The sequence below is a fragment of the Alligator mississippiensis genome, chromosome 13 (assembly GCF_030867095.1).
Source record: "Alligator mississippiensis isolate rAllMis1 chromosome 13, rAllMis1, whole genome shotgun sequence".
In the NCBI taxonomy this organism is placed as follows: Eukaryota; Metazoa; Chordata; order Crocodylia; family Alligatoridae; genus Alligator; species Alligator mississippiensis.
The window spans coordinates 59,090,260-59,112,325 of NC_081836.1; the positions used below are offsets into that span (position 1 = coordinate 59,090,260).

The following is a 22,066-nucleotide window of genomic DNA, read 5'->3' on the forward strand; positions in this document are numbered from 1 at the left end:
CTGGTACGCAGCCTCCGTTGCAGATATCACTCCTCTGTTGTCCTTTCCTAATAGTTCCCATCCTTTTAGCTGCTGATGGTTCTCCTATTAGCGGTGCTGCTGCGTTAGGATGGCATCCAAGCACGTCTGAAGAGCCGGATTTATTTACTGTTTTTCCCCTGAAAGCTTTTAACATGATGCAGCAGGGGTGGGGGCACTTAGGCAGCCGGCATCTCCAGAGGTGCTTTGATTTGATTTGATTTATTTAATTTTTTTTCGGGTAGAAGTAAATTTCCCAGAAGATGAAGCTGCAGGCGAAGCACTGCGGACCCTCACTCCGCGCTGTATCGCGCCATCTCCAGGATCCACCTCCGTCAGGAGAGCCCCTCCCCGGGGACCAGGAACAGGCTCAATTGAACAACTGATGCAGATCAATATTTAGAGCGGTTTGCGCTGCACGTCCTCCCCTGCCCCGCCAGTCGGGCTTTCCAGGTGCCTCGACCTGTGCTGTTCAGCGAGTACCGGCAATAGGCTCCTGAGGGGTTTGCTAAGCTGCCAGTGAGTCCCGTCCCCTACCTGGTAGGGGCTGTGTCTCTGGCTTTAAAAGGCATGCGGGCATAGTGCGGCATGTGCACGGGAACACAAATGTCCATGCACATGCGGAGAGGCACGTGCACGTCCTTGCAGGGACTGTCCAGGCTACGCTGCGGGGTGTCAGGCAGCCTCACAGATCAGCTTCAAGGGGGAAAGAGCCTAATTTCAGCCTCCCTGAGTGAAACTTTGGGCTATTGGGGACAAAGGTGTGACAGCGACATGGCCATTTGAGCATGGGCACACGGGTGCTGCACACTGCAGAGGCCCCTGGGAGGCGTGTGCATGGCGTGTGCACGCACAGGCGTGCACACAGGCGTGCAGCCTGGGGCTGCAGCTTCCCCCTCGAGGGCTGGCCAGGAGCACAGAGCAGCAGGTGGCTTGCGTGTGCACACGCGTCTGCTCACCTGCCCCCCGCCGCGACAGGGAGGGGCAGCTGCAGCAGGTGCCCAGAGGCTGTCAGGGGTGGGGGGCGCAGAGCTTATTCAACAAGAGGCACCACTTTAAAAGCACTTTGCCCCATGCACAAACCTCTGCTACCCACCCCAGTGCTGCAGGTCACAAGTCGGAGGCATCCCCATCACAGAAACCCTTCCACCTCGGCACCCTCCATCATAAACCCAGTTCGGAGCTGACTTCTTCCCTTCTGCTCTTGGGGGCCGTTCCCGAGCCTGGCTCCCTGTATGGTCAGGGATTTTCATAGTTCCCAGCCTGGCTTCCTTCAGGACAGGAGTGTCTCACTGCTTCTTGGGCTGGGTCTTCCTCCTCCTCCTCCCCCAGGTATTGACCCCCAGAGCAGTCTCCCTCCAGGCCCCGGCACCGTGAAGGCCTGGCCCACAGCTGGAGGGTGCGCGTGACCCGTGCAGGATGCAGCGCCTGGGATGGGGGTCCCACACCCAGCCTCACGCAGAGCCAAAACCTCCCCTGGCCCCAGCGTGCAGCCCAGCCTCCTGCTGCCTGCAAGCGTGTGGAAAACAAGACGGTCGATAAGGGAACGAATTGCTGTGGCCGGGGCTTCACAGCAGCCCACGCTCACGGCGATAACACCAGAGGGGACCTGCTCCGGGGACGCAGCAGCTCTGCAGCGTACGCACGGCTGCTGTCGCATGCAAGGGATGCATCTGGCGGCGCGGGGGAAGCCCCGAGCCCACGTGCAGGAGCAGGGAGGGAAGGTGCAGCTCCTGGTCCACGGACAGCACGGACCACTGCGTTGGAGCGTCCCAGAAGTCGTCTGTGCGCCCCTCAGTGTCGGCCGTGGTATCTAGGACACGCGCACATTATCCTGACATCGGGGAGTTCCTTGCACTGCACTTTATGCTTTAATTAAATGCATTAGAGAGCATTAAGATTTTTGCTCTAGAATAGCATCGATTTGCTGCTCACCTCATGGCAAATGCACCGCAAAAGGCGGGGCGGAGTGGAAAGCAGATTGCTTGCTTAGAAATAGGCCTCTCTGCCCTGCTGAACTGCCTGCTTCGGGCCCCAGCTAGGGGCAAGGACATTTAATTGGAAGTAAAAGCTGGCCAGCCTAGCCCCGACGCCTCCCTGGGTTAAGCGGCATCACGCCCAGTTGCATTAGTGCCCGCGTCCCGCCAAGCTGAAATTCCTTCGCGCGCAGCTCTGAACACGCGCAGCAAATGAGCAGCAAAGCCCTGGCAGTCACGTTCCCCGCGGCCGCCGGGGCAAACGGGCGAGCAGGAGCAGGCTGCGACGCGCTAAACGCTCCCCACCAGGCCGTGCGCTCGGCGCCTGGTGTGTTAACCGCTGGGAGAGGCCGGGGGGACAGCCCTTGCAGTCCCCGCTCCCCGCCGCGACTGCGAGGAAGGCCCCTGGGACTCAGCCCTGTGTCCGGGCGGCCGCAAAACACGGCTGATCTGCACAGCTGTGGGGGCATTTCAGGGCCATTTCCTGGAGGGGACCCACTTGAGCAAGGAGCGGGATTTAGCGCTCGAGCATCATCGCAGCCTGTGGGGAGGGCGACGGCGTAACAGCTTTCCAAGCCAGCCGGAACAGGAGGGGGGTGTTTTTAATTGCAGCTGAATGGATCTGACCTTATGGATGTCTGCTCACAAAAAGCTGCGGGATTAATAAGGGTGCCGTCGCTGCCTCTGCTCAAAGACCTTAATGGAGCAGCTTAGCTCTTTGCTCCATGATTATAGCATCCTTACTTGCCTATCATGCCTGAGCCAGATGGTCCCAGGGAAATCGGAGCATATTTATATTTCTGCCTGCTACTCAGCCAGCTGCCCACTGATTCTGTGCTCGCCGGCGGGCAGGGAGACCGGGTCTCCCAGGTGGGGTTCGCCCGCCCCTCGTCCCTGCTCCCGGGGTCACTCCTCTCCTAGGCCGTGTCAGAGGACTTGCAGAACGGAGCGGGAGCGGGAGGGGGAAGACGCGGCCTCCTGCAGCAGAGGCTGGAGACCTGCCCCGGGGCGCCTAAATCACCTGGCCCAGCTCCCCAGCGTGCAGCGGGTGTGTTGTGCGGTGCCCCAGGAGCAGTGGGCATCCCTGGGAGAAACCAGGGAGAGCCCAGCTGAGACTGGCGATGCCTGTCAAAGCCCCGGCTCTCCTGCATGCGAGCTGGGATATCAAACTGCTTCAGGTTTTACCCGTGCAAAGAGGCCGAGCCGTGTCCTCAGCCAGCGTCGCTCCCGCAGGGGTGGTGAACGTGCACGCTAGGCCGTCACGGCCGCAAAGGGCACAAGAGGAGATCGCTCTGAGCGGGGACCGATGAATGCAGCCTGAGCACAGTTCCCAGCCTTTAAATGCCTGGCTGCCCTCGCCGACCCCGCGCCGTGGGTGCGGGTGAGCTCCCCGGAGCAGCTCGCCCGTGTGCAGGATGGACACGCAGGGGCTGCTTCGGCTCCTCGCTGGCCCCAGGCCCCCCCGGCGGCACGCTGCTGGAGCCGGCTAAGCTACGGGAGAGGAGGGTCAGGCTAGTATCTGTAAGCCCCTGCGATTGCTGACCCGGGTCTCTGAGCCCACGCAGCATCGAGACGCCTGCCCCGGGAGCAGCTGGCGCTGCAGGAATATGAACCGCGGTGCCAGGGGCGGGGGCGCAGCTCTAGGGGCACTTCCCCTGCTCCTGGGAAGGTGACCCCAATGCCTACCGCGTGGCAGCTCCTGGCAGGTACTTCGCCACCCGGGTTTCGGTCCTCCCAGCGGCCTGCCCAGCTGTGCAGCGCTCGCAGGTGTCATCCTGCCGCGGCCGCAGGGTGCACGCCTGCCAGGAGGGCTGGGTGGCCTGGCCAGGCTGTCACCACGTGCCTCCCACCCCGGCTGCTCTTAGCAGGAGGTCCTTGGCCCCCGGGAGCCTGCACCCGGCCCCGGCGCGGTGGTGCATCCCTCGTTCCCGGAGCCCCCCAAGGCCGAGGCTGGAAGGGCTCGCCCCAGCCCGGCCTCTTCCTTCGATGACTCCTCGATCAACAGGATTTCAAATTCAGCATCTCGGTTGCCGCAGCAACCCCGTACTTCCCTGCTCTGATCTGATCAGTGTGCAGACACCCAACAGGATGCACCTTGGTTGTTATGGCAACACAGGACCACTCTCCAGCGCATCCCTGGCTTTGCTTTGGGGGGGAGCGGGGGGTCTCAGGCCTCCAGCAAAGGAGAAGGGGCTGCGGCAGGCGCGTCCCAGTGGGTGGGCTGGCTCCCAGTCCCTGACCCCGACCCCGACGTGCAGCCTCCTGGGAAACCCTGGGAGCCCTCCCGGGGCCCAGGCTGCTGGGGCAATGCATGTGCATGGCCTGGGCCTGATCCCTGGGTGAGCCTGCGCGGACGCAGCCTCGCCGGGCGCAGTCCGAGCAAGCAGCGCCCAGTCGGCCAGGCCTGGGAAGGGGCACCAAGGAGCTCTCGGCCCTCGGGGCAGGAGCGGGAGAGGTGGTGCCGCGTGCAGGGCAGCGGAGGGCAGCTAGCAGCAGTGCCAGGCGATGCCCTCCAGCCCCAGCGCCCAGCTGAAAGGTGGCTCCGGCCCCAAGCGTCTGCAACAGCCTCCCAAAGAGCCATTAGTCTTGCCTCAATCCTAATCCCAGCCCGCGCCCTCCCCTCCGCAGGGAAGCAGATGAGTAACCAAAATGGCTTTCCCAAAGTCCTTTATGATTTGCGCTTAATGTTTTCCCGAAGCATATGTGCGCGCCATCTGAATCCGAGCCGTGCACCTCTAATAGGCAGCGGCAGGTTTTGTGCCTCTGATTACAATGGGCCGGCTTCTGTGGTTTAGTGATGTGCAAAGGATTGGACTTTGGAGAGATTAAAATTATTTTCAGTATTAAGCACAACATTTCTAAGCTAATGCACTCTGCCTTGAATATAGATTCACAGACCAAGAAAGATTATAAAACATTAAATCTATGTAAATTCAGCTATAAATTTATGTTTGAACAAATTCAACAAGAGATTTGACTTGGGGGCTTACAGCAAATAGATTTTGGTTTCAATGCATATTGCAATCTTCAGCGGCAGTACCGTGCTCCTTTTGAAAGCCCGGTGCCTGGCAGGTCACAGTTGAGAGACCAAGCAATTATGCCAGAGCGTGTTGATAATAAAATGGGAAAGCGACTCCATGTTTGTCTCGTCGCAGGACAAAAGCCGGCGCTTGTACCACGTCTGAAACACGGATCGCGGCCCGCTCCCTTCCCGGCAGAGCCGGCGGGGCTGGTGGCACGGCCGGGGCGCGTGGCCCCATCCGCGTTGCTCCCCGTGACAGAGCCGTGGGAGTCGGGAGAAACTTTCTCTTTTTTGGCGGAGGCATAAAAATATAGTTAACAAAGGCTGCTTTTGAGTGGGATTGCAGGAAACCTACAACATAATGAACAAGCTGCCTACACAGAGATAAATGACAGCTGTGACTGAAGGAATAAACAGGATAATCTGGATTTAAATAAAACACAAGGGGGTTTTGGCAACATGCAAATTCACAATTTTATAAAATGTATCCTTTGAAAATTAAGAGCTCGTTTGAAGCCTGCAGCTGAGAACAATGGTGTGAGCACGGCTTCCCAGCGCGGGGCTGGAGCTGGTCCTCGCTGCAGACTGGTGGAGAAGCAGGGCACAGCCGAGGGAGGGCACGCGTGTCTGCGGAGGAGAGGAGCTCGGCGTTTCTGCCGGAGACAAGTTGCAGCCGGTTCCCTCCTCGCCGGAGCAGGAGCACCGCGGTCCTGGGGGATGCGGGCAGGGCGGGGGCTGCCTCGGCATCCCTGATGGGGAGGCGAAGCCCAAGGCAGAGGAGTATCAAACGCCCGAACCAGCAACCAAATCATTCATATTTGATAGCTTGAGAGAAGCACCAGGCAGGGCCTGGATCCCAGCCCAGGCCTGGGGATAGAAGTTCCCTCGTGACAACACAGAGCGTCGAGGTGTCACTACAAATGAGCCCTCCGCCGCCGGGCTCTGATCTGAGCGTCGCTGATGCCCTTGTCCCGGTTTTACAGATGGGAAGACTGAGGAGCACAGATGAGATGGGGCAGGCCGAAAGCTGCCCAGCAGGGAGGGCAGGGCTGGGATTTGCCCCCAGGCTGGGCTCCCCCGGGGGAGCTTCTCACAGCCCCCGTGAGACTGCATGAGAGGGGCCCGGGCCACGGCCGGGGCATGGCGCTGGTGCCACAAAGACGCCAGCAGTGCCACGACCAGGCCTCCCTGGGGATGCTCCCCTGGCCCCTTGTCGTTAGCTTGAGCGTGAGCAATTAGAGCAGGGAGCGTGGCAGGCGGCGAGCGCTGTGAAGGTGAGCGGCTCCGCTGCCCGGGTGCAGGCTGGGCCTGGCGTGGGGCGAGCACTGCCTGCTGCGGGTCCTGCCCCTTCCCCGGGGGCACGTTACTGCCTCCTGGGCGGGACCAGCGGCTCGCACAGATGCTGCCTCGTGCATCTCCGTGATGGAGAGGCCTAGAGAGGCCTGGCGTTGAGGCCGGCTCTGGGCAGCAATAAAACAGCTGCTTTGCAGCAAGGGAACACGTCGACTTCTGGAGCGACCGAGCAGCAGACGTGTGTGGCAGCGTGCCTGGGAAGCCGGTCCACGGGGGTGCTCAGAGGCTGCACCTCGCTCCCCGCCGGGCCCTGGAGCAGGTGAGGAGCAGTGCTCCTCACGGGACCCATCAGCTCTGTTACCTGCCCCCCCAACCCCCCCGAGCCCCTCTCCTTTCCGGACGTGGCTGTCTCGGTCTGCGTGGGGCTCTGGACACGAGCGCACACACCACTGAATAACCCGGGCAGCTCGAGCACAGCCTGGCACGCGGCACCCGGATGGAGGAGCGCCCGTGCAGGAGCCGCGTTGCAGCGAGAGGCTTTGGGTGTCCCCTTGGCAAGCCGGTGGCTGCCATGTGCTGTGGGAGTCCACCGCCGCGTCTCCTTTTCCCCATTAGTGTCAGGGGAGTGGTGGCAGGTGCTGGCTCCCGGGTACCTCCATCGTCCCTGGGTGTCACTTCCCGGGGCAGCGCTTGCTCCTCTGGACTGGGTCGGAGCCTGCTTCACCCTGGGATGCTCCCTTCTCTGTCCCATCGCCACCGGATCCTCCTGGCTTTGGCTGCCTCCCTGCCGGGGGTTACTTTGGAAGACCTGATATCATCCCGACGACCTGTGGCATGAAGCTGCATTCGGGTTTTTGGGCAGAGAGACTCGGCGCTGTCACTAGCCAGAGCAAGCGGTTCCTGCGCTGGAGGAGGGTGCAGTAAACATTAGCTGCTCGCTGGCACGTTGCTGCTTATTCATGAGCATCCTCTTTTGTGCGAGAAGTGACTGGGAACCAGGAGCGAGGCGAGACTTGTCACTTCAGAGAACTGGCTGAGCCGCCTTGCTGCAGGATTTCTGCAAGATGCATGTTAAAGAGGTCTGTGCTAGCTCAGAATGGCTTTCAGTCCACAGGAGAGAACTGCATCCCGTGCTCGTGGAGCATAAGCCTCTTGGAATAACCCTGGATTACGGAGCATAATATACACCGTCGAGCCTGCTCTTCTCCGAGTGGAGGGACATCGGCATTTGGAGGGGACCGCAGCCAGCGCTGCCGCTCCGCTGTTTGTAAACGGGTGTTTCTTTCAGTTATCATTCAATAAAACTAAATCAGCACTCCAAAAAGATCGATAACTATGGAACGCAATTAAGCCCCTGCAGCTGAGTGCATTTGGAGCATAACTGCTGATCTGAAGGGAGATTTGATAACAAGAAAATAGAGCGTTACTCCTCTGAAATCCTTGCTAACCTGATCTTCGATACCAGGGTTTAACTCATTTACCAGCCCCCCCGGCTCCCAGCACCAGCGGCGCAGCGGGCACGCAGCTCCGGGGCGCCGGCACCGCGGGACCCACTCGTGGTCACGGGGGCTGGCGGGTGGGATCTCTCCGTACGCCGGGGCTCGTATTCACAGGGCAGCTCACGTCCCTGCTCCCCGCGGAGGAGGATTAGCACTCGGGGCGGCCTGCGCAGCCCTGTGCAGCGCTCAATCCTCTCCACGGCTGCCCGCAAGCGCCTCCGACACCCCGGCTCACAAAATCCATCAGCTCCCTCCTGTCACTTTAATCTGTTCTGCTCAGCTGCCTCCGACCGGCCTAATTCCCATGCAGAAATTTTAGCCTTTTGGTTCCAAATTTCTCCACCGTTTGCTCAGGAACTGAATGGGGAATTTTGCACGGCCGTGCTCGTGCTGCCTGGCCCCTGCACCAGGGCAGGCCGGCCGGCCCCGTGGGCTGGGGGCACGTCTGCGAGGGCTGAGGAGGAGCCGCCGTGCCCAGGAGCGAGGGCGGCAGGTCACATACAGAGATCAGGAGCTATATTTGGCAAGTGGCTCTTGGAGGCGAGTGCGAGAGACGGCGATTTCCATGGGAAGGCGGCCCCGCCGAGCCGCCTGGGTAGATTGGAAAGGGGCGAGGGCCCAGGTGCAACTCCCGGGGCTTGATGGGATGAATTTGCAGCGTGGAGCAGTGGCAGCTGTTGGCCGCCGTCCGTAGCAGCTTGCGTCCAGCGTGCTTCAGATCGGGAGCACTTGCAAGGCCTCTCCGCTGCTTCTCGAGCGAGCAAGCCAGTGCCTGGCACCCTCGCCCCAGCTGTGCCCTGCGGTGCGGGAGCAGCCCGGCTCTCTGGCCTCAGCCCCACCTGCCTGGGGGAGATGCCGCTCCTCATGTCCAGGTACTTAGGACAGACGCCCTCCTAGCCAGGACAGCCAGGCACCATTACAGGCTTCACTCTCGGGGCAAGGTGTGGGGCAGGTGTCGGCCTTGCAGCCGTGTGCTTCCCGGGTGCTGCTGCCGTCGGAAGAGCGGGGAAAGCATGCAACCGTCATCGCCTTTCTGCAGAGACCGTGACCTTGGGCAGCAGGAGCACGGCTTTGGGCGACACGTAGCTGCCTGCCCTGCAAGAGGCCAAGGGTTTCTGTCACGTCTTGCACGGGACCAGCGGTATCAGCGGGAGCGAGGGGAGACCAGCTTCTGGCAGGCAGCCCGGGGGTCCCTCGTGCCGTGGGCTGCGCTCTAGGACGCTGCGGGCAGGGTGTGCTGGGGCAGTGTGCTGGTTTCTTGTGGCAAAGCTGTGGGTGAGCTGGACTGCAGGACACGGGAACCCTTTTCCCCCGACACGGGCAGATCTAGGACTTGGACTATTTTTCTCCAGTAATTGTTTTTAAAGTAATACCCCTTGCCCAAGGAGACGCAGCCTCCGATGGGCTTCAAGGCTCTCCCAGCACCAGGGAAGACTCAAGCCAGCAGCGCCCTGGCCTGTGCCTGCAGCCTGGACGGCTTTAGGAGCCAGGCAGGCAGGTCCCGCTATTGCTTAGCACACACACAGGGCACACACGAGCGGCCCGCATCCTGCAGCTGTCGCACACGTGCTGCGGTCCAGCCACAAAACGGGGGCTGCCGTGTGACAGCAGTGCCAGGGCAGGGACCCCGGTGCTGCTCGAAGAACCGCTTCAAGCCCAGACACGTGGGTTTCGGCAGAAGCCCGTGGTGAGGATACAGCTTCCCAGTGCGGAGCGGTGCTGCACGCGCTCCCCTTGCCCCGCGGCTGCGGCGGCACCGGGCGGGGGCTCTTCTCCGTGCTCAGCCCCAGGCCCCGGCATGCCCCACCACCAGGCAAAGGGGGAGCACTAACCCCCTGCAGAAACACCCCTCCCTCTGCTCCTCGCCCCCGCGGCAGCCCCCCGCGGGCGACCGAACAAGCAGGAGGCCAAGCAAGCCGTGGGGTGTGTGCACACAGCCAGCACCCCCGGGAACACGAAGCCCCTGCTCTCATTGCAAGCCTCCGGTATTTCGGTCTGTCAGGCCCAACTCCCCCCCATGATGGCCTCCCCTGCCCCTAGCCGGGAGTGGAGGCAGGAGGGCCTCGCAGAGAGCACGGGCGCTGCGGGTCCCGGTCCCGGCGCCTCACACGGCCTCTCAGGTCCTCCGAGTCGGTGCAAAGCGGGTGTTGAAAGCTGCTGGGGGGTCGCACCGCTCGTGGGCTCCAGCAAGCTGCAACCTCGCTCAGGGCTCGGCAGCCTGCCGCTTTGCAGCCGGAGGCAGGTTTCCCAGGCAGTAACGAGGGTCTCAAGTGCGGTGCCCCGCGGGGAGGCCGAGCCGCCCTGCCCTCGCTCGGGCGCCGGCTGCAATTCACAGCGCAGCACGTGCGCCAGCCGGCAGCACCGCAGCACTTCAGCCAGCAGCCGAGGCAGGCGAAGAGGTGCTGCCGTGCGCTTGCCAGGCGCTTGCACCGGTGGCCTGTGAGCAGGGGTTGCACTCTCCTGCACGTGCGCGGGCCTGGCTGCAGTTTCCGTGCAACGCGATAGCCTGTTACCCAGGAAAGGCTTGCTGCGCGTTAATTTATCCAGCAGGCAAATTCCTTTTGGCTAATAAAAGTGCTTGCACAGGAAGCTCAAAACCCAGCAGCAATTAATTATTGACAGAGCATGTGAATTAGAGATAAAAGAAAAGTCATTCTTTCTCACACACAAGATAGTAAATAAATTTAATTATTGTACTAGAAGCCAGGGATCTTATTCTGTATTAAGTTTTATTAGCTGAGACATTTAAAAGCATGTCATCATAACAAAAAGGTCTTGTGTAATCCTAAATGCACCACTTCGGTACATGGCTCTGAAGTGAATAGACTTAATTGAGCAAATGGTAGCAGATGGCTTGCTGTACAGACAGGTATTGTACAGGTTTATTGTCAATTAACTTTTGTCTACATATGCCTATGGCAAATTGACTGTATAATACGTTACTGAGACCAGTTTGAACACGCAGTGCGCGCTTCCCGTGTCTGCAGACAAATGAGGCTGAGAGTGGCGGGGACGTGGAGGCCGCCTGGTTCCCCGCTGCCACGCTCGCGGTGCGCTTTGTCGGCACCGCACGGACTGGGCAGGGCAGGGCGGGCTGGGGACGCGACTGCAGAGTGCGCGCGGATGGGATCCGGCCGCAGAACTAACCTCTCTTCCCCTCTCTCCCGCTTCCTCTCTCTGCAGCAGCGTGATGCCCAAGACGCTGGAGGGGCAGATAACGATGGAGAAAACCCCCAGCTACTTTGTGACCAACGAGGCCCCGAAACGCATCCACTCCATGGCCAAGGACACCAAGCTGATCGTGGTGGTGCGCAACCCGGTGACCAGGGCCATCTCGGACTACACGCAGACCCTCTCCAAGAAGCCCGACATCCCCACCTTCGAGGTGCTGGCCTTCAAGAACCGGACCCTGGGGCTGATCGACGCCTCCTGGAGCGCCATCCGCATCGGGATCTACGCGCTGCACCTAGAGAACTGGCTCCAGTACTTCCCCCTGTCCCAGATCCTCTTCGTGAGCGGCGAGCGGCTCATCATCGACCCCGCCGGCGAGATGGCCAAGGTCCAGGACTTCCTGGGCCTCAAAAGGCTGGTGACGGAGAAACACTTTTATTTCAATAAAACCAAGGGGTTCCCTTGCTTGAAGAAGCCGGAGGACGGCAGTCCGCCCCGGTGCCTGGGCAAGTCCAAGGGTCGAACTCACCCCAAAATAGACCCCGACGTCATCCACAGACTGCGGAAGTTTTACAAACCGTTCAACGTCATGTTCTACCAAATGACGGGGCAGGATTTCCAGTGGGAGCAGGAAGGAAGTGACAAGTGAAGGCGGGAGGGCGGGCGGGAGAGCCCCTCTGCTCTCGAGGGGACCGCCGTCAGCGGCTCAGACTCGCGCGTGGCAGGGCCGGGCCCCACCTTTCCGTCCGGGCTCTCCCTTCCCCTCGTGCTGCCGTTTGCGGGGGGCCAGGCGGCACAGCTGGAGGGGGGGTCCTGAGCCCTGCCCGCGCCAGCAGAGCCCGACAGGGACCAGGCAAGGCAGTAGGTCTCGTCCTCTCCGCACTGCTCCGGTTTTCCCTCGCTAGCTGCTAGAGACCTGGTATTTCGTGGCACGCACCCGGTCACACGCGCACACTTGGGCGGGGGGCAAGCCAAGGGATGGCAAGAAGAAGCTTCACCTCCATTGCACATTGCACTAATTAGCACACTATTTACCAAGTGCCACGACACCCTGGGCCCGATCCTGCGCTTGCTGCTGGCGGTAACACCGGTGGTGCCGTGGCTTCGCGTCACTCCGGTGTGCAGGGAGCTCAGACTCGGGGCCTCCCCGGGCGCCTGGCAATGGCCCTTAGACAAGCTGGCCCTGGCACTTATGGGGCCTGAGACTGGGGTGGTTTCCTGGGGTCCCATCCCGGGAGAGGCTGTCCGTGCCGCGGGCGGGGAGGGCGCTAGCACCGTGCTGCGGAGCCCGCGGCCCCTGCGGCCCCCCTGGCAGCCAGGCCAGCGGCCTGACTCCGAAGCAGGATTTCCAGGTGGCAGCCGAGGCTGCTGTTGCTGGTGCAGCCGTGGAAATGAGCTCTCGGTCCAGAAGGACCCCCTGCCAGATAAGACCTTGTCACAGCAGCTGGCGAGCTGTGCAAAGCCCCCGTGCCGCTCCAGCTTTCAAAGATGCCGAGCAGCTGCGAATGCTGCGGGAGTCTCTGTGGCCTGCCCGTGCCTGGCACCTTTGAAAAGCGGGACCCTGCGGCACGGTGAAACGCTCTTCATCTCGGCTTCAAAACCTGCAGCAGAAAGGGAATTCGTTTCCAGCGGGAGCGCAGCGAGCTCGCGGCCCTGCACAGATCTGCGCGTGCAGGGGGCAGCGATCAAGCGGCACGCTCAGGCAGAGGCGCAAACCCAGGCGGAGGATGTCAAACAAGCCCCGAGCACAGCTGGAACCGCGGCCGTGCCCGCGTGAGCCGCGCGCCCCTCTCCGCGCAGAGCAACACAGGCGTGCAACACAGCTGCCCGTTTTCCACGCCGGCTGCCGAGCCAGAGCCCGTGGCGGCAGGAACAAAAGGCAAACACGGTGTTAGCTTGAGGGAGCCCTCCCCTCCTCCGGGTGATTTCAACAGCAAACAACCTCGATGTCTAGGGGTCCTTTTTATTTCCCTTTTATTTCATTTCCCACGGAGCGGCAGCAGGGCATCCCGGGGGGGCCGTGCACGCTATTTGTTTAAGCCGCAGCGCTCCTTGGAGAGTCTGCCTTCGCCGCTGTTTGAGAGCAGCACGCGCAGCAGGAGACAGCGCGCGCATCCGTGGCCAGGCCAGCCCCGCGCTGCGCCGGGCAGCACGAAGCCCGTGTGGGTCCAAGTACCCGGGAAAGCGCTGTCAAGCCAGGCAACGAGCTGAACCTGCTCTGGGTTTCACGGCCTGTCGTGTGGTTCGTTACACCAGAAGGCGCCGCTCGTGCTCGGGGTTGTATAAGGAACGAGCTAAACTCATTTGTCAAATGGAGACCGCGGGCCGGGTTCGAGGAGTGTCACATTAGTTCGCACGGCAGCGAGTGCCAGGTTGCATTAGCCTGATTAGCTTTAAAAGCAGCTTCTGACATTAGACGCGTCTTCACAGACCTGCGGATCCAGAACGGACTCCGTGAAGATTGGAAATACGTCGCAGGGGCAGGCAACTTGAAATGGCTTCGTGCGATATTAAAGTGTCATTGCTGCTGCTAAGCAGAAGCCGTGTTGTTCTGCAGGGCAACGCAGGGCGATTCATGGGCTCGGAGGGGAGGTCGGGGCTTCTCCCGCGGCCCCCAAGGGACGCCCAGGACTTCGTTTCGTTTGCCTGTGAAGCCTCTTTCTCCTTCTTGGTTCAGTCCTGCCAAGGGCTGAGTCCCTCCCTGGGATCTGCGTTATCCTCCAGCCCCAGGGAAGACTTGGGGCCGGCGACACCGGGTCTGTCTGCACCTCCCCGGGTCGAGGCCTCCCAACCAGGGGCCATGACCGGGCTTGGAGAAGGCTGGCGGCAGCTGCCACGAGGCCACATGGCGAGGCCTGAGCTCGGGCAGCAGAGATGCCCCCGGTCCTGGCCGGCCGCCTCGCAGGAGGAGCCGTCTGTTGATGTCGAAGCCCCGGCAAGGGCGCCCATCTCACCCCAGCCATGTTCGTGGCCCCTCCTGGCACCCCGACCGCACCCGGGGTGGCGCAGCTAGTGGCATTGAATTACCCGCCGCCAACTCGCCCGTGCTCTTTCCACGGGGCCTTTTCCCAGAGAGCAAAGAGCTTTGAGAGATCCCCGCCGGCATGTCGTGACCCACCTGCCGCGGGCCTGGGGCTGGGCAGGGGAAGCAGCTCCCGCTCGCCCCCAGACGAAGCACCGTGGCCCGGCCGAGCGGTGCCGCTGGATTCAGGTGCTGAGCCAGGTCCCTTCCCCGCGATCCGGGGGCAGCTCGCAGCGCTGCCAGGCTGAGCGCCCCGAGCCAGGCTCCCACGTGTGACTGTGGGCCCCCACCAGGCCACGCTGCCCTGCTCGCCCCGTCCCTACAGGTTTCTTTTCGATGCGGGCACCGTCCCGGACCCCGGGAGGAGACGCCGAGCACCGGGTGGAGAAGAGACTGCTGGCCCCTCCGCAGCCCCCGGGCCCGCGGCTGCCCCCCGCCTCAGCCTGGCTTGCGAGCGGTCCCTTTGCTGCGTGCCCCACCGCGCCCGCGCACCCAGCTACATGTGTCTGCATTTGTAATGTGCTAATTTGACAGAGGAATTATTTTCTATCTGGTGAGAGCGCGAGCAACCTGCTGCGAGAGAGTTGGGTTAATAACTTTCCTTTTCTTTTTTTTTTTACTATTTAAATGTCAGCGTTACAACACACAGGAAATTGAATTTTTGTATTTGATTTCAATTAGCAAAGCATAAATTATATTTAATTTTATACACACAGACTGGATGATTCATTGTGCTGGAAAATCTGGTACTTTATGGTTCAGAGACTGGAAATGGAGAATTCGTTCTCCCGAAACCAAACCGCCGAGCTGCGCCCTCCTCCAACTCGTCTCTGTGTGTCGCCCTGCACCTGACGGCAGAACTTGAACCCACGGCACTGAATAATAAACCGTTGTAGCAGCTGCTGCTCTCTGCTCCGTTTCTCCACGGTCTCGGGGGGCAGGGGCAGAGATCGGGGGAGTCGCGGCACTCCCTCCGCGATCGCGTGGGCCCCGCACGGGACGGGAGCCTGGGCCCGGTCTGTCCCTGGGACACTGGGGGAGGATGCCTGCAGCACAGAGCAGACCCTCGGGCCCCGCGGGCAGGCAGGGAACCAGCTCTGCTGCAGCAAGAGCGTCCACGGGTGGTGGGTGCAAGGAGACGGGCACGTCGGGAAACGGGCACGGGCAGCCTCAAGTGCATGACTCGCACACGCTCCCCTGCTCCGAGAAGGTGCACGGCTAATTGCTGGGAGGTAACGACTCTACCCCTGACCAGGGTGGGTGCTGGGTAGCGCCCCTCAGCTCGCCGACCTGCTCTGCAGAGCAGGCACGGCTGTGTCGCCGGCAGGCAGGGGCCTGGTGCGGGGCGCTGCGGTGGGGCTGCGCAGGGCCCGAGTGCGGGGGGGCTGGGGCACCCCTCTCCCTCCAGCTGTGCATGCTGCACGTGTCTGCGGCTGCAGGGGCCTCTCTTCCTCTAGGCCGTCCTGGCCTTGCCCCCACCCACCCCGCGGCTCCCGTTCGGTGCACAGGGCAGGGCACCGCTCCCCGGGCTCCAGAGCAGGCAACTGGTATTGCACGGGGAGGAGGGCACAGGGAGTGTGTCGCACAGGGGCCACGTGCACCGTGAGCTGCTGCAGATGCCCCACGGCCCTCCAGACAGGGAATCAGGCTTGCACAGAGCGGTCACAGGCCCCGGCAGCCCAAGGTCTCCATCAGCCTCCAATGTGGCAGCTGCGGCCGCCTCCGGGGAGTGCCAAGGATCAGCACGGCCAGGCGGGGAGCGGGGCCGGCCAGGGCTGCTCTGAGCACGCGGGCACCAGTGCGACAGGAGAGCGCGGCCCTGGGACTGACCCCGCTTTACCCTGCTGGGAGCAGCACCGGGGGGATTTCACCAGCACCCTAGGGTGCACCCCACCCCACCCCATCCAAGGAGCTCGAGGCCTGGGCCGTGACCCCCAGACCATCCTGGCTCGAGGGACTTTTGCATGACCCCCCTGCCCACTGAGAGCTTGGGGGTGCTGGGCTCCCTGCCCCGTCAGGGACAGGAGTCGAGCCCAGGGGACCGCCCTGCCAGCCACCCGAGCTGCACGCGGCACGGAGCCGTGCACGGCACGTTGGCAAAGGCACCGGCCAGGAGCACTTTGGTGACGGCCCTCCCTGCCCTTGGCCAGCCCGGGCGCTCTTCAGAGGCACCGGGAGGGCAGCCGCGCGCAGGCTGGACGGAGCGGCGCCACAAGCTCGTTACGGAAAGATGCTCCGCTAATGAGGAAACCGGTTCCCTCTTCACTCCCGCGGCGCTGGTTCAGGACTCCCAAGGTCAACAACAAACAAATCCCTGAGCGGTGCCTGGAAAGTTTCACTCCATGTTGATTAAGGCTAATTTACCGCATAATAAAAGGCGAGGGAGGGCTGGCTTCCAGGGGAAGAAATTAGGAGGAAAATGTTTTTAGCCGGTGTTGTGTGCACAATCTCCCGGCAGCGCAGAAGCAGCCTACCCGCCGCACCGCATTGTTGTGCCATCTGATAGGGCCGCTGAAAAACTTTTATCAACAAAATTAGGAAGTAGTGAACTATAAAATTGCTAATTATTTTCTAGTAAATTTACTTTTAAATAACTTTAGACACCAATTACAGGCACCATTAAGCACCATTAACACTGGGTATATTTACCAAACAAGGACTGAATACTTATTATTCAAATTGAGATCATTTGGGTGTAGATTTTCCTGTTTGAGAAGCATCTCCCCTCTTGCCAGACATTTACAAAGTCATCAAAAGATCAATTAAATCTCAAATGTAGTCAGATTGTTTCGTATTTGAGTTACGCGATTCCCCCACCATGTAATCCGGCCCCGTGGAAGAAACATTTGTTTGACTAAGACTTTAATCCTAACGAGGTAACTGGAAGCTGTGTGCAGCCGCCCGGCACGCGTGGCACAAGCATGTCGATGTTCAGACCGAGGCACAGTGTGTTCTTTTCCAGGTGACCTTTATGGAGCAAGCGCTGTATTTCTAGACAATCAGAAAAGCTGTCGCTGCCGGTGTGTCGCTCTCGCCTGCTGTGATCATTAAAAGCTTGTGAACCCGCCGTAACTCTGCACCGCGATGTGGTTTCCTTTGCTGGCCTCGCGAGCGCCTGGAGCAGAGGCGGCTTTGCAAGGATCCCACTCCTGCCCCGGTGCGGGCAGACACGCGTGGGGGATCTGGGCTGGACGTGGTCCAACGTGGCCCAGGGACCTGCAGGGCAGGACAACAGCCAGGGACTGGTGCCAACCCCCGGGGCATTGCTGGGGGCACCGATCTCCCGGCTTCTGCACCTGGGTCCCTGCGGTCCTTACAGGCCAAGGCAGCAGTGGGGGCAGGAGGTAGCTGGGGCAGGGGGCTGCGTGGCCTGCGGAGCGCCCCGAGCAAGGGGCGGTGGGACGGGGAGAGCTGCCCGTGCGAGGGAGGGGGCTGGAGGGGCTGCCTCCTGCGGGAAGGGGGGCAGAGATCCTCGCTGCCGGCCGCCTCCTCGGGCACGAGGCGCTCATGCAGGGGCAGCCTTGCCCGGTCGCCCTGCCCTCCACCGAGCATCCCTGCCGGTGCCGCAGCCGGCGCAGCGAACGGGCCTGGCTTTGCAGCGCCGGCACCGACAAGCCGCCGTACGGGAGGAGGAACACAAGTTTCCTCCAGGCCACGGGCTTCCGAAAAGCGGCTTTGCAAATAACTGGCTCCGCGTCCCTGCCAAGTTTTCACCCAGCCTCATGCCCACGACTCCTCGAGAGCCGCTGTCGCCTGCCAGAACCCGGTGCCGCCCGCCGGCGCTCGCAGCAGCCGGGCGCAGGGGGGCCGCGGAGCCGTCGTGCTCTTCGAGCGGCTGCTGCCAGGTGGCTGTCAGGGAGCCAGCTGCAGAGCTGTTCCCATGTCCCACACGCCTGCTGCTTGCTTTGACATCCTCATTATTTATTAACTGTCCTGGAGCAAGCAGGCTGCCGCGAGGCAGGGGCACCGTGATTATGCAGGCTTGATGTGCCGCCCTGCAAGGTCACGTCCTCGAGGGCTGCTTGCAGTCACCCGCGCGGAGGCAGCCTGCTCCATGCGCGCTGGCGCCGGGCGTCAAGCGCAGCCCTCGGGAAAGGGGGACGCGCAGGCTGTTACAGGAGCGCCTGTTGCTCGCTGACCTTCCCCCGGGTGACCCGTCGCATGGACGCACACATCAGCCAAGCAGGGACAGCCGTGGCCAGCAGGACCCCCGAGCACGCGCCTGGAGAGAGGGCCGGCTGTCCTGCCCCTCATCCGGGCCCTGTGCCGAAGTGCCACGGGGCCTCCTCAGCTCCCTCCACCGTTCCCAGCCACGGCAGCGCCGGGGAAGGCAAATCCTGGGCATTGCTAAGCTAGGTGGCAACGGCCTGCACCTGGCACGGGGGAAAACGCAGCACAGCATGCGCTTCCTGACCGCTTCTGTTGCTTTTGCACAGGTTTGGCAGCCTCAGAAGTCACCCCGCGGGATGGGAGATGGGGCCGAGCCTCATTAAAACGTTCCTGTTGCTTTTGTGGCTTCGCTGCCAAGTCCTAGGCTGCGAAGCGGTGATTTGGGGCCACTTTGGTCCCGGGCAGGGAAAGCAAACTGCCCTCTCGTCTCAGCCCAGCCGGACGCGCTCTGGCAACCCCCGGGCCTGCAACCACACGCACGGCTCACGAGACGGCCGCGGCCTGCGGCGCAACCTCCGCAGACGACAAGGTTTCTCTGGCGAGGAACCCGCGGCGGGGCCGGCGTCTCGGTCAGCCCCAAGGGCAGCCGGGCAGTAGAAAGCACATCTGGGATCCCAACAGCTGGGCAGGGATCTGGGAGGGCTCCCGGACCACGGGGGCACTTGCGTGGTCTTTGCAAATCGGGCCGGGGCATGCAGCCGGGACGAGGCGGCACGAATGCCACCGTCAGCGCATTGGTGAGACGTCGAGGCTGCGCTGGGGAAGCCTGGGGAGGCAAGGGAGGGCGGTGGTAGGAGAACAACCGGGCAGAAACCAGGCGGCGGTGCCCGGGGAGCCGGGGGCTGCCGCAGGCCTCGAGGGACCCTGCCCGGCCCCGCGCCGCCCCCCTGCCCGCTCGGCGCAGCCCGAGGACAGGGAGCGAGGCCAGGCAGGAGCACGCTGGGAGGTGCCGTCTCGGAGGAAATCAAAATTGAAATGTACCGAAATTGTTCCAACAATACATTTTGTGACTGAAGTCATTATGTGCAGGAAGACGTACGGGGAGCTGAAGGACAGAATTAATATAGTAAGTAATCCTCTCCCTTTAGCAATATCTTTCTGCATGAAATAATGATTTAATGTCTAACTTTTTCCAGCACACGCATTTCCTCATAACACACGCTCCTCTGATATGCAGCTATTTATGTTTCAAGGCAAAAAGTGCTGTGCATAATGGACTCTGCTCTGACTATTTGTCCGTAAAGACATTCTGATGCCTCATGGGAAACCATGAAAAACGTTTTATTTTGAGACAATTCATTTCTATTTAATCCATTTCTCTCCCTCTCCCCCCTCTCGTTCTTTCCGGCGAGGGACATCTGCACGAAGGCAGGGGCTCCGCTCTCCCTGCACCGGCAGCCCTGGCCCTCGGCACGTGACCACGCTGCTGGCTGCGAGCTCGCACGCCCTGCCACGCGTGTGGCTACGGCGGTGCGGTCAGCGGGGCGTCCGCCCCGGGGCAGGCGGGAAGGTGGGGCCGGGCTGCCTTCTTGCAGACTTCACCTGCATCGGCCTCCGGCACCGAGGGCCCGAGAGACGCGCCCCGAGGTGGCTCCCACGTGGGACCGTGAATCCTCGTGCTGAAAGCAGCAATGGGGATGGAGAGCAGGCGGGTTTCCAAGGAGGCCCAAGGGCCACAGGCGTGGTTCGGCTAGCCCGTGGCTGTGGAGGGCGCCGGGCTCGAAGCCGCGGGGACCGGGGCCAGAAGCGCTGAGGGAGCTCACGCTGAGCCCATGCCCCGGGGTAGGGTTTTGGCGGGGGGCAACATAGGCCGGAGCAGCAGCGAGCTCTGCTTTGTGCAGCCGGGGGGATGCACCGTGCACCACCCGGTCTGTAACAACCGTCTCCTCCAAACCCTGCGTCGTGTCGCCCCAATCCGAGCTACCGGGGACGAGAGGCACGTGACGCCACCCCGCTGGCAGAGCCGGGCCGGGGCCACGACAGGAGGAGCCCGAATACGGAGGGATCTCGGCTCCCCTGTCCAGCGCCTCAGCCCACCTCGCTCAGCCACGGCGGGGCAGAAATGCGCTCCCTCCGAAACCCCGTGCGTCCCCGGGGCCGTTTCTTAATCCAAACCGTTGGCATCACGATGTCCTCCCCTTAGCACGATCCCAGCCGGAAGAGACAGCTCATTAGTGACTATGCAAAAAGGCTCTGTTTATCTGGGCTGCAATTTGGCCCTCTTCCCGCTCGCGCAAGCTGGCAGGGCTCGCGCAGGAGAGGGTCCTGCTGAGAAGTGCTTTGCCGGCTCTTGATAGGCAAAGCTCGGAGCTGAGAGGCATGCACGGCAGCTAATGCTCTTCGCATCCCATTTGGTCCAGGGCCATCTCTACAGGGTGAGGGATGATGAAGTGTTCGCTTCACTATTTTTCTAGCAATGTTTAATAAAAAAATCATAAGCCCAATGTCTCCATTCCAGATACTGCACTTTATGTGGCAAAAGAGATGTGCTGGATTTGCAGTGAGGGAATTAGCTATCGGGGGAAAAAATACACCTGTGTTCCCAGAGATGCACGCCGAAAATGCGAAATGCTCTAAAACCCCAGACAGCCGAGGACTTTATCCCGTTCTGTTAGGGGAAGATGCCTCTCCCCGTCAGTCTGGGGGGGGATGGCGTATGCCACTGGTTTTTCCATCTGTCTCGTTATGTTCATAGCAGAGGAGCTCCCGAGCTGACAGGTCTGCCATCGGTCACAGCAAAAGTTGCTGCATCTACTTGATCATGTTAAATGCAAGCAAGCTGCAGGAGCGTAGGCCAAAGCCAAGATCTTAATATGCACGGAGCCAGAAACCGCAGCAGGCAGGTGCCCCTGGAGCAGGAGCTTGCCCTTGCGCATGCCGCCCGAGCGCCCACGGCTCGGCAAGGGGAGCGGTAATTGCATTTGGGAGCCAGCAGAACTGCTGTAGTAGCACACAGCTGCCCTTTCCCCCAGCCCGGGTCTCCAGCGAGGCAGCAGGAGGTGGCCCCGCCACACGTGGTCCATCCCCGCACCTCCTTGTAGGACCTTGTGCATCCACATAGCACTTGGTCTCACCGGACGGAAGCTGCAATGCATGGGATCGCAGCGGCTCTGCCCTCATGTGCCCATCCCAGGGCAGTCACGGTCACTCTGGGCACCTCACCCCCAGGTCCCCTGGCTTTGGGCACAGCCCCGTGCCCCAGGCCACTGGGCTGCAGCCACTTCTTGCCTGGCATCTCCGTTTCCAGTTGTGGAGTTGTAACTGCGCGGCCGCAGAGCTGAGGCGAGACATGAACCCATGGACACGTGCTCCGGTAGCTCCGCAGTGTCCCTCTGATGCAAAGGTGCGATCACCCCCACTGCAGCCCCCTGGACGAATGGGGCCGAGAGCAGGCAACGTGGCAGCTGCTGCCTCCGCTCCCAGCACCGGCGGCTCCCAGGTCCTTCACCTTCCCCTCCGCAGCGACCGGAGGGGCTCCGCTCTCTGTGGCCTCCGGCCTGCGCTCGGGGGCCGCAGGGATGCCGCGCTTGTGCGCACAGGGCATCCCTATCCTCCCAGTGGTGTGCCCACTTGGGGTGCTCTGCCCCAGAGGCCGGGTCAGCTGCCGGGGTGCTCTCTGCCCTGGCTGCCGTCACTGCTCCTCCCGCCCTTGGCCACCTCCCCACGGGCCCGTCGCTGGCGGTGGCTGTCTGGGGGCAGGACTCTGCTGTACGCCGCAAGCCTCGAGCCAGCTAATACATCGTGCAACTTAGAGCTGGGCTGCAAGAAGCATTAGCCGGAGAGAGCTCGTTCCTGCAGCTCCTCCTCCTCCCGGCTTCTGTCCGGGACCAGCGACGCGGGGAGGTCCCCAGCCCCTCGCACGTCCCTGGCTCAGCTAATCTGCACAGGACCCTGG

General features: G+C 61.8%; 1 protein-coding gene across 1 annotated transcript in view; it reads left to right on the top strand.

Moving 5' to 3' along the window:
• Positions 1-14,901, top strand: part of HS3ST4 (heparan sulfate-glucosamine 3-sulfotransferase 4) — a 58,770-nt gene extending 43,869 nt beyond the window's left edge. Inside the window, exon 2 of the mRNA XM_019479908.2 lies at positions 10,992-14,901. Coding sequence (XP_019335453.2) covers positions 10,992-11,628 — 637 coding nt within the window. The 3' untranslated portion in view covers positions 11,629-14,901. The remainder of the gene's footprint in view (positions 1-10,991) is intronic.
• The last annotated feature ends 7,165 nt before the right edge of the window (positions 14,902-22,066 follow it).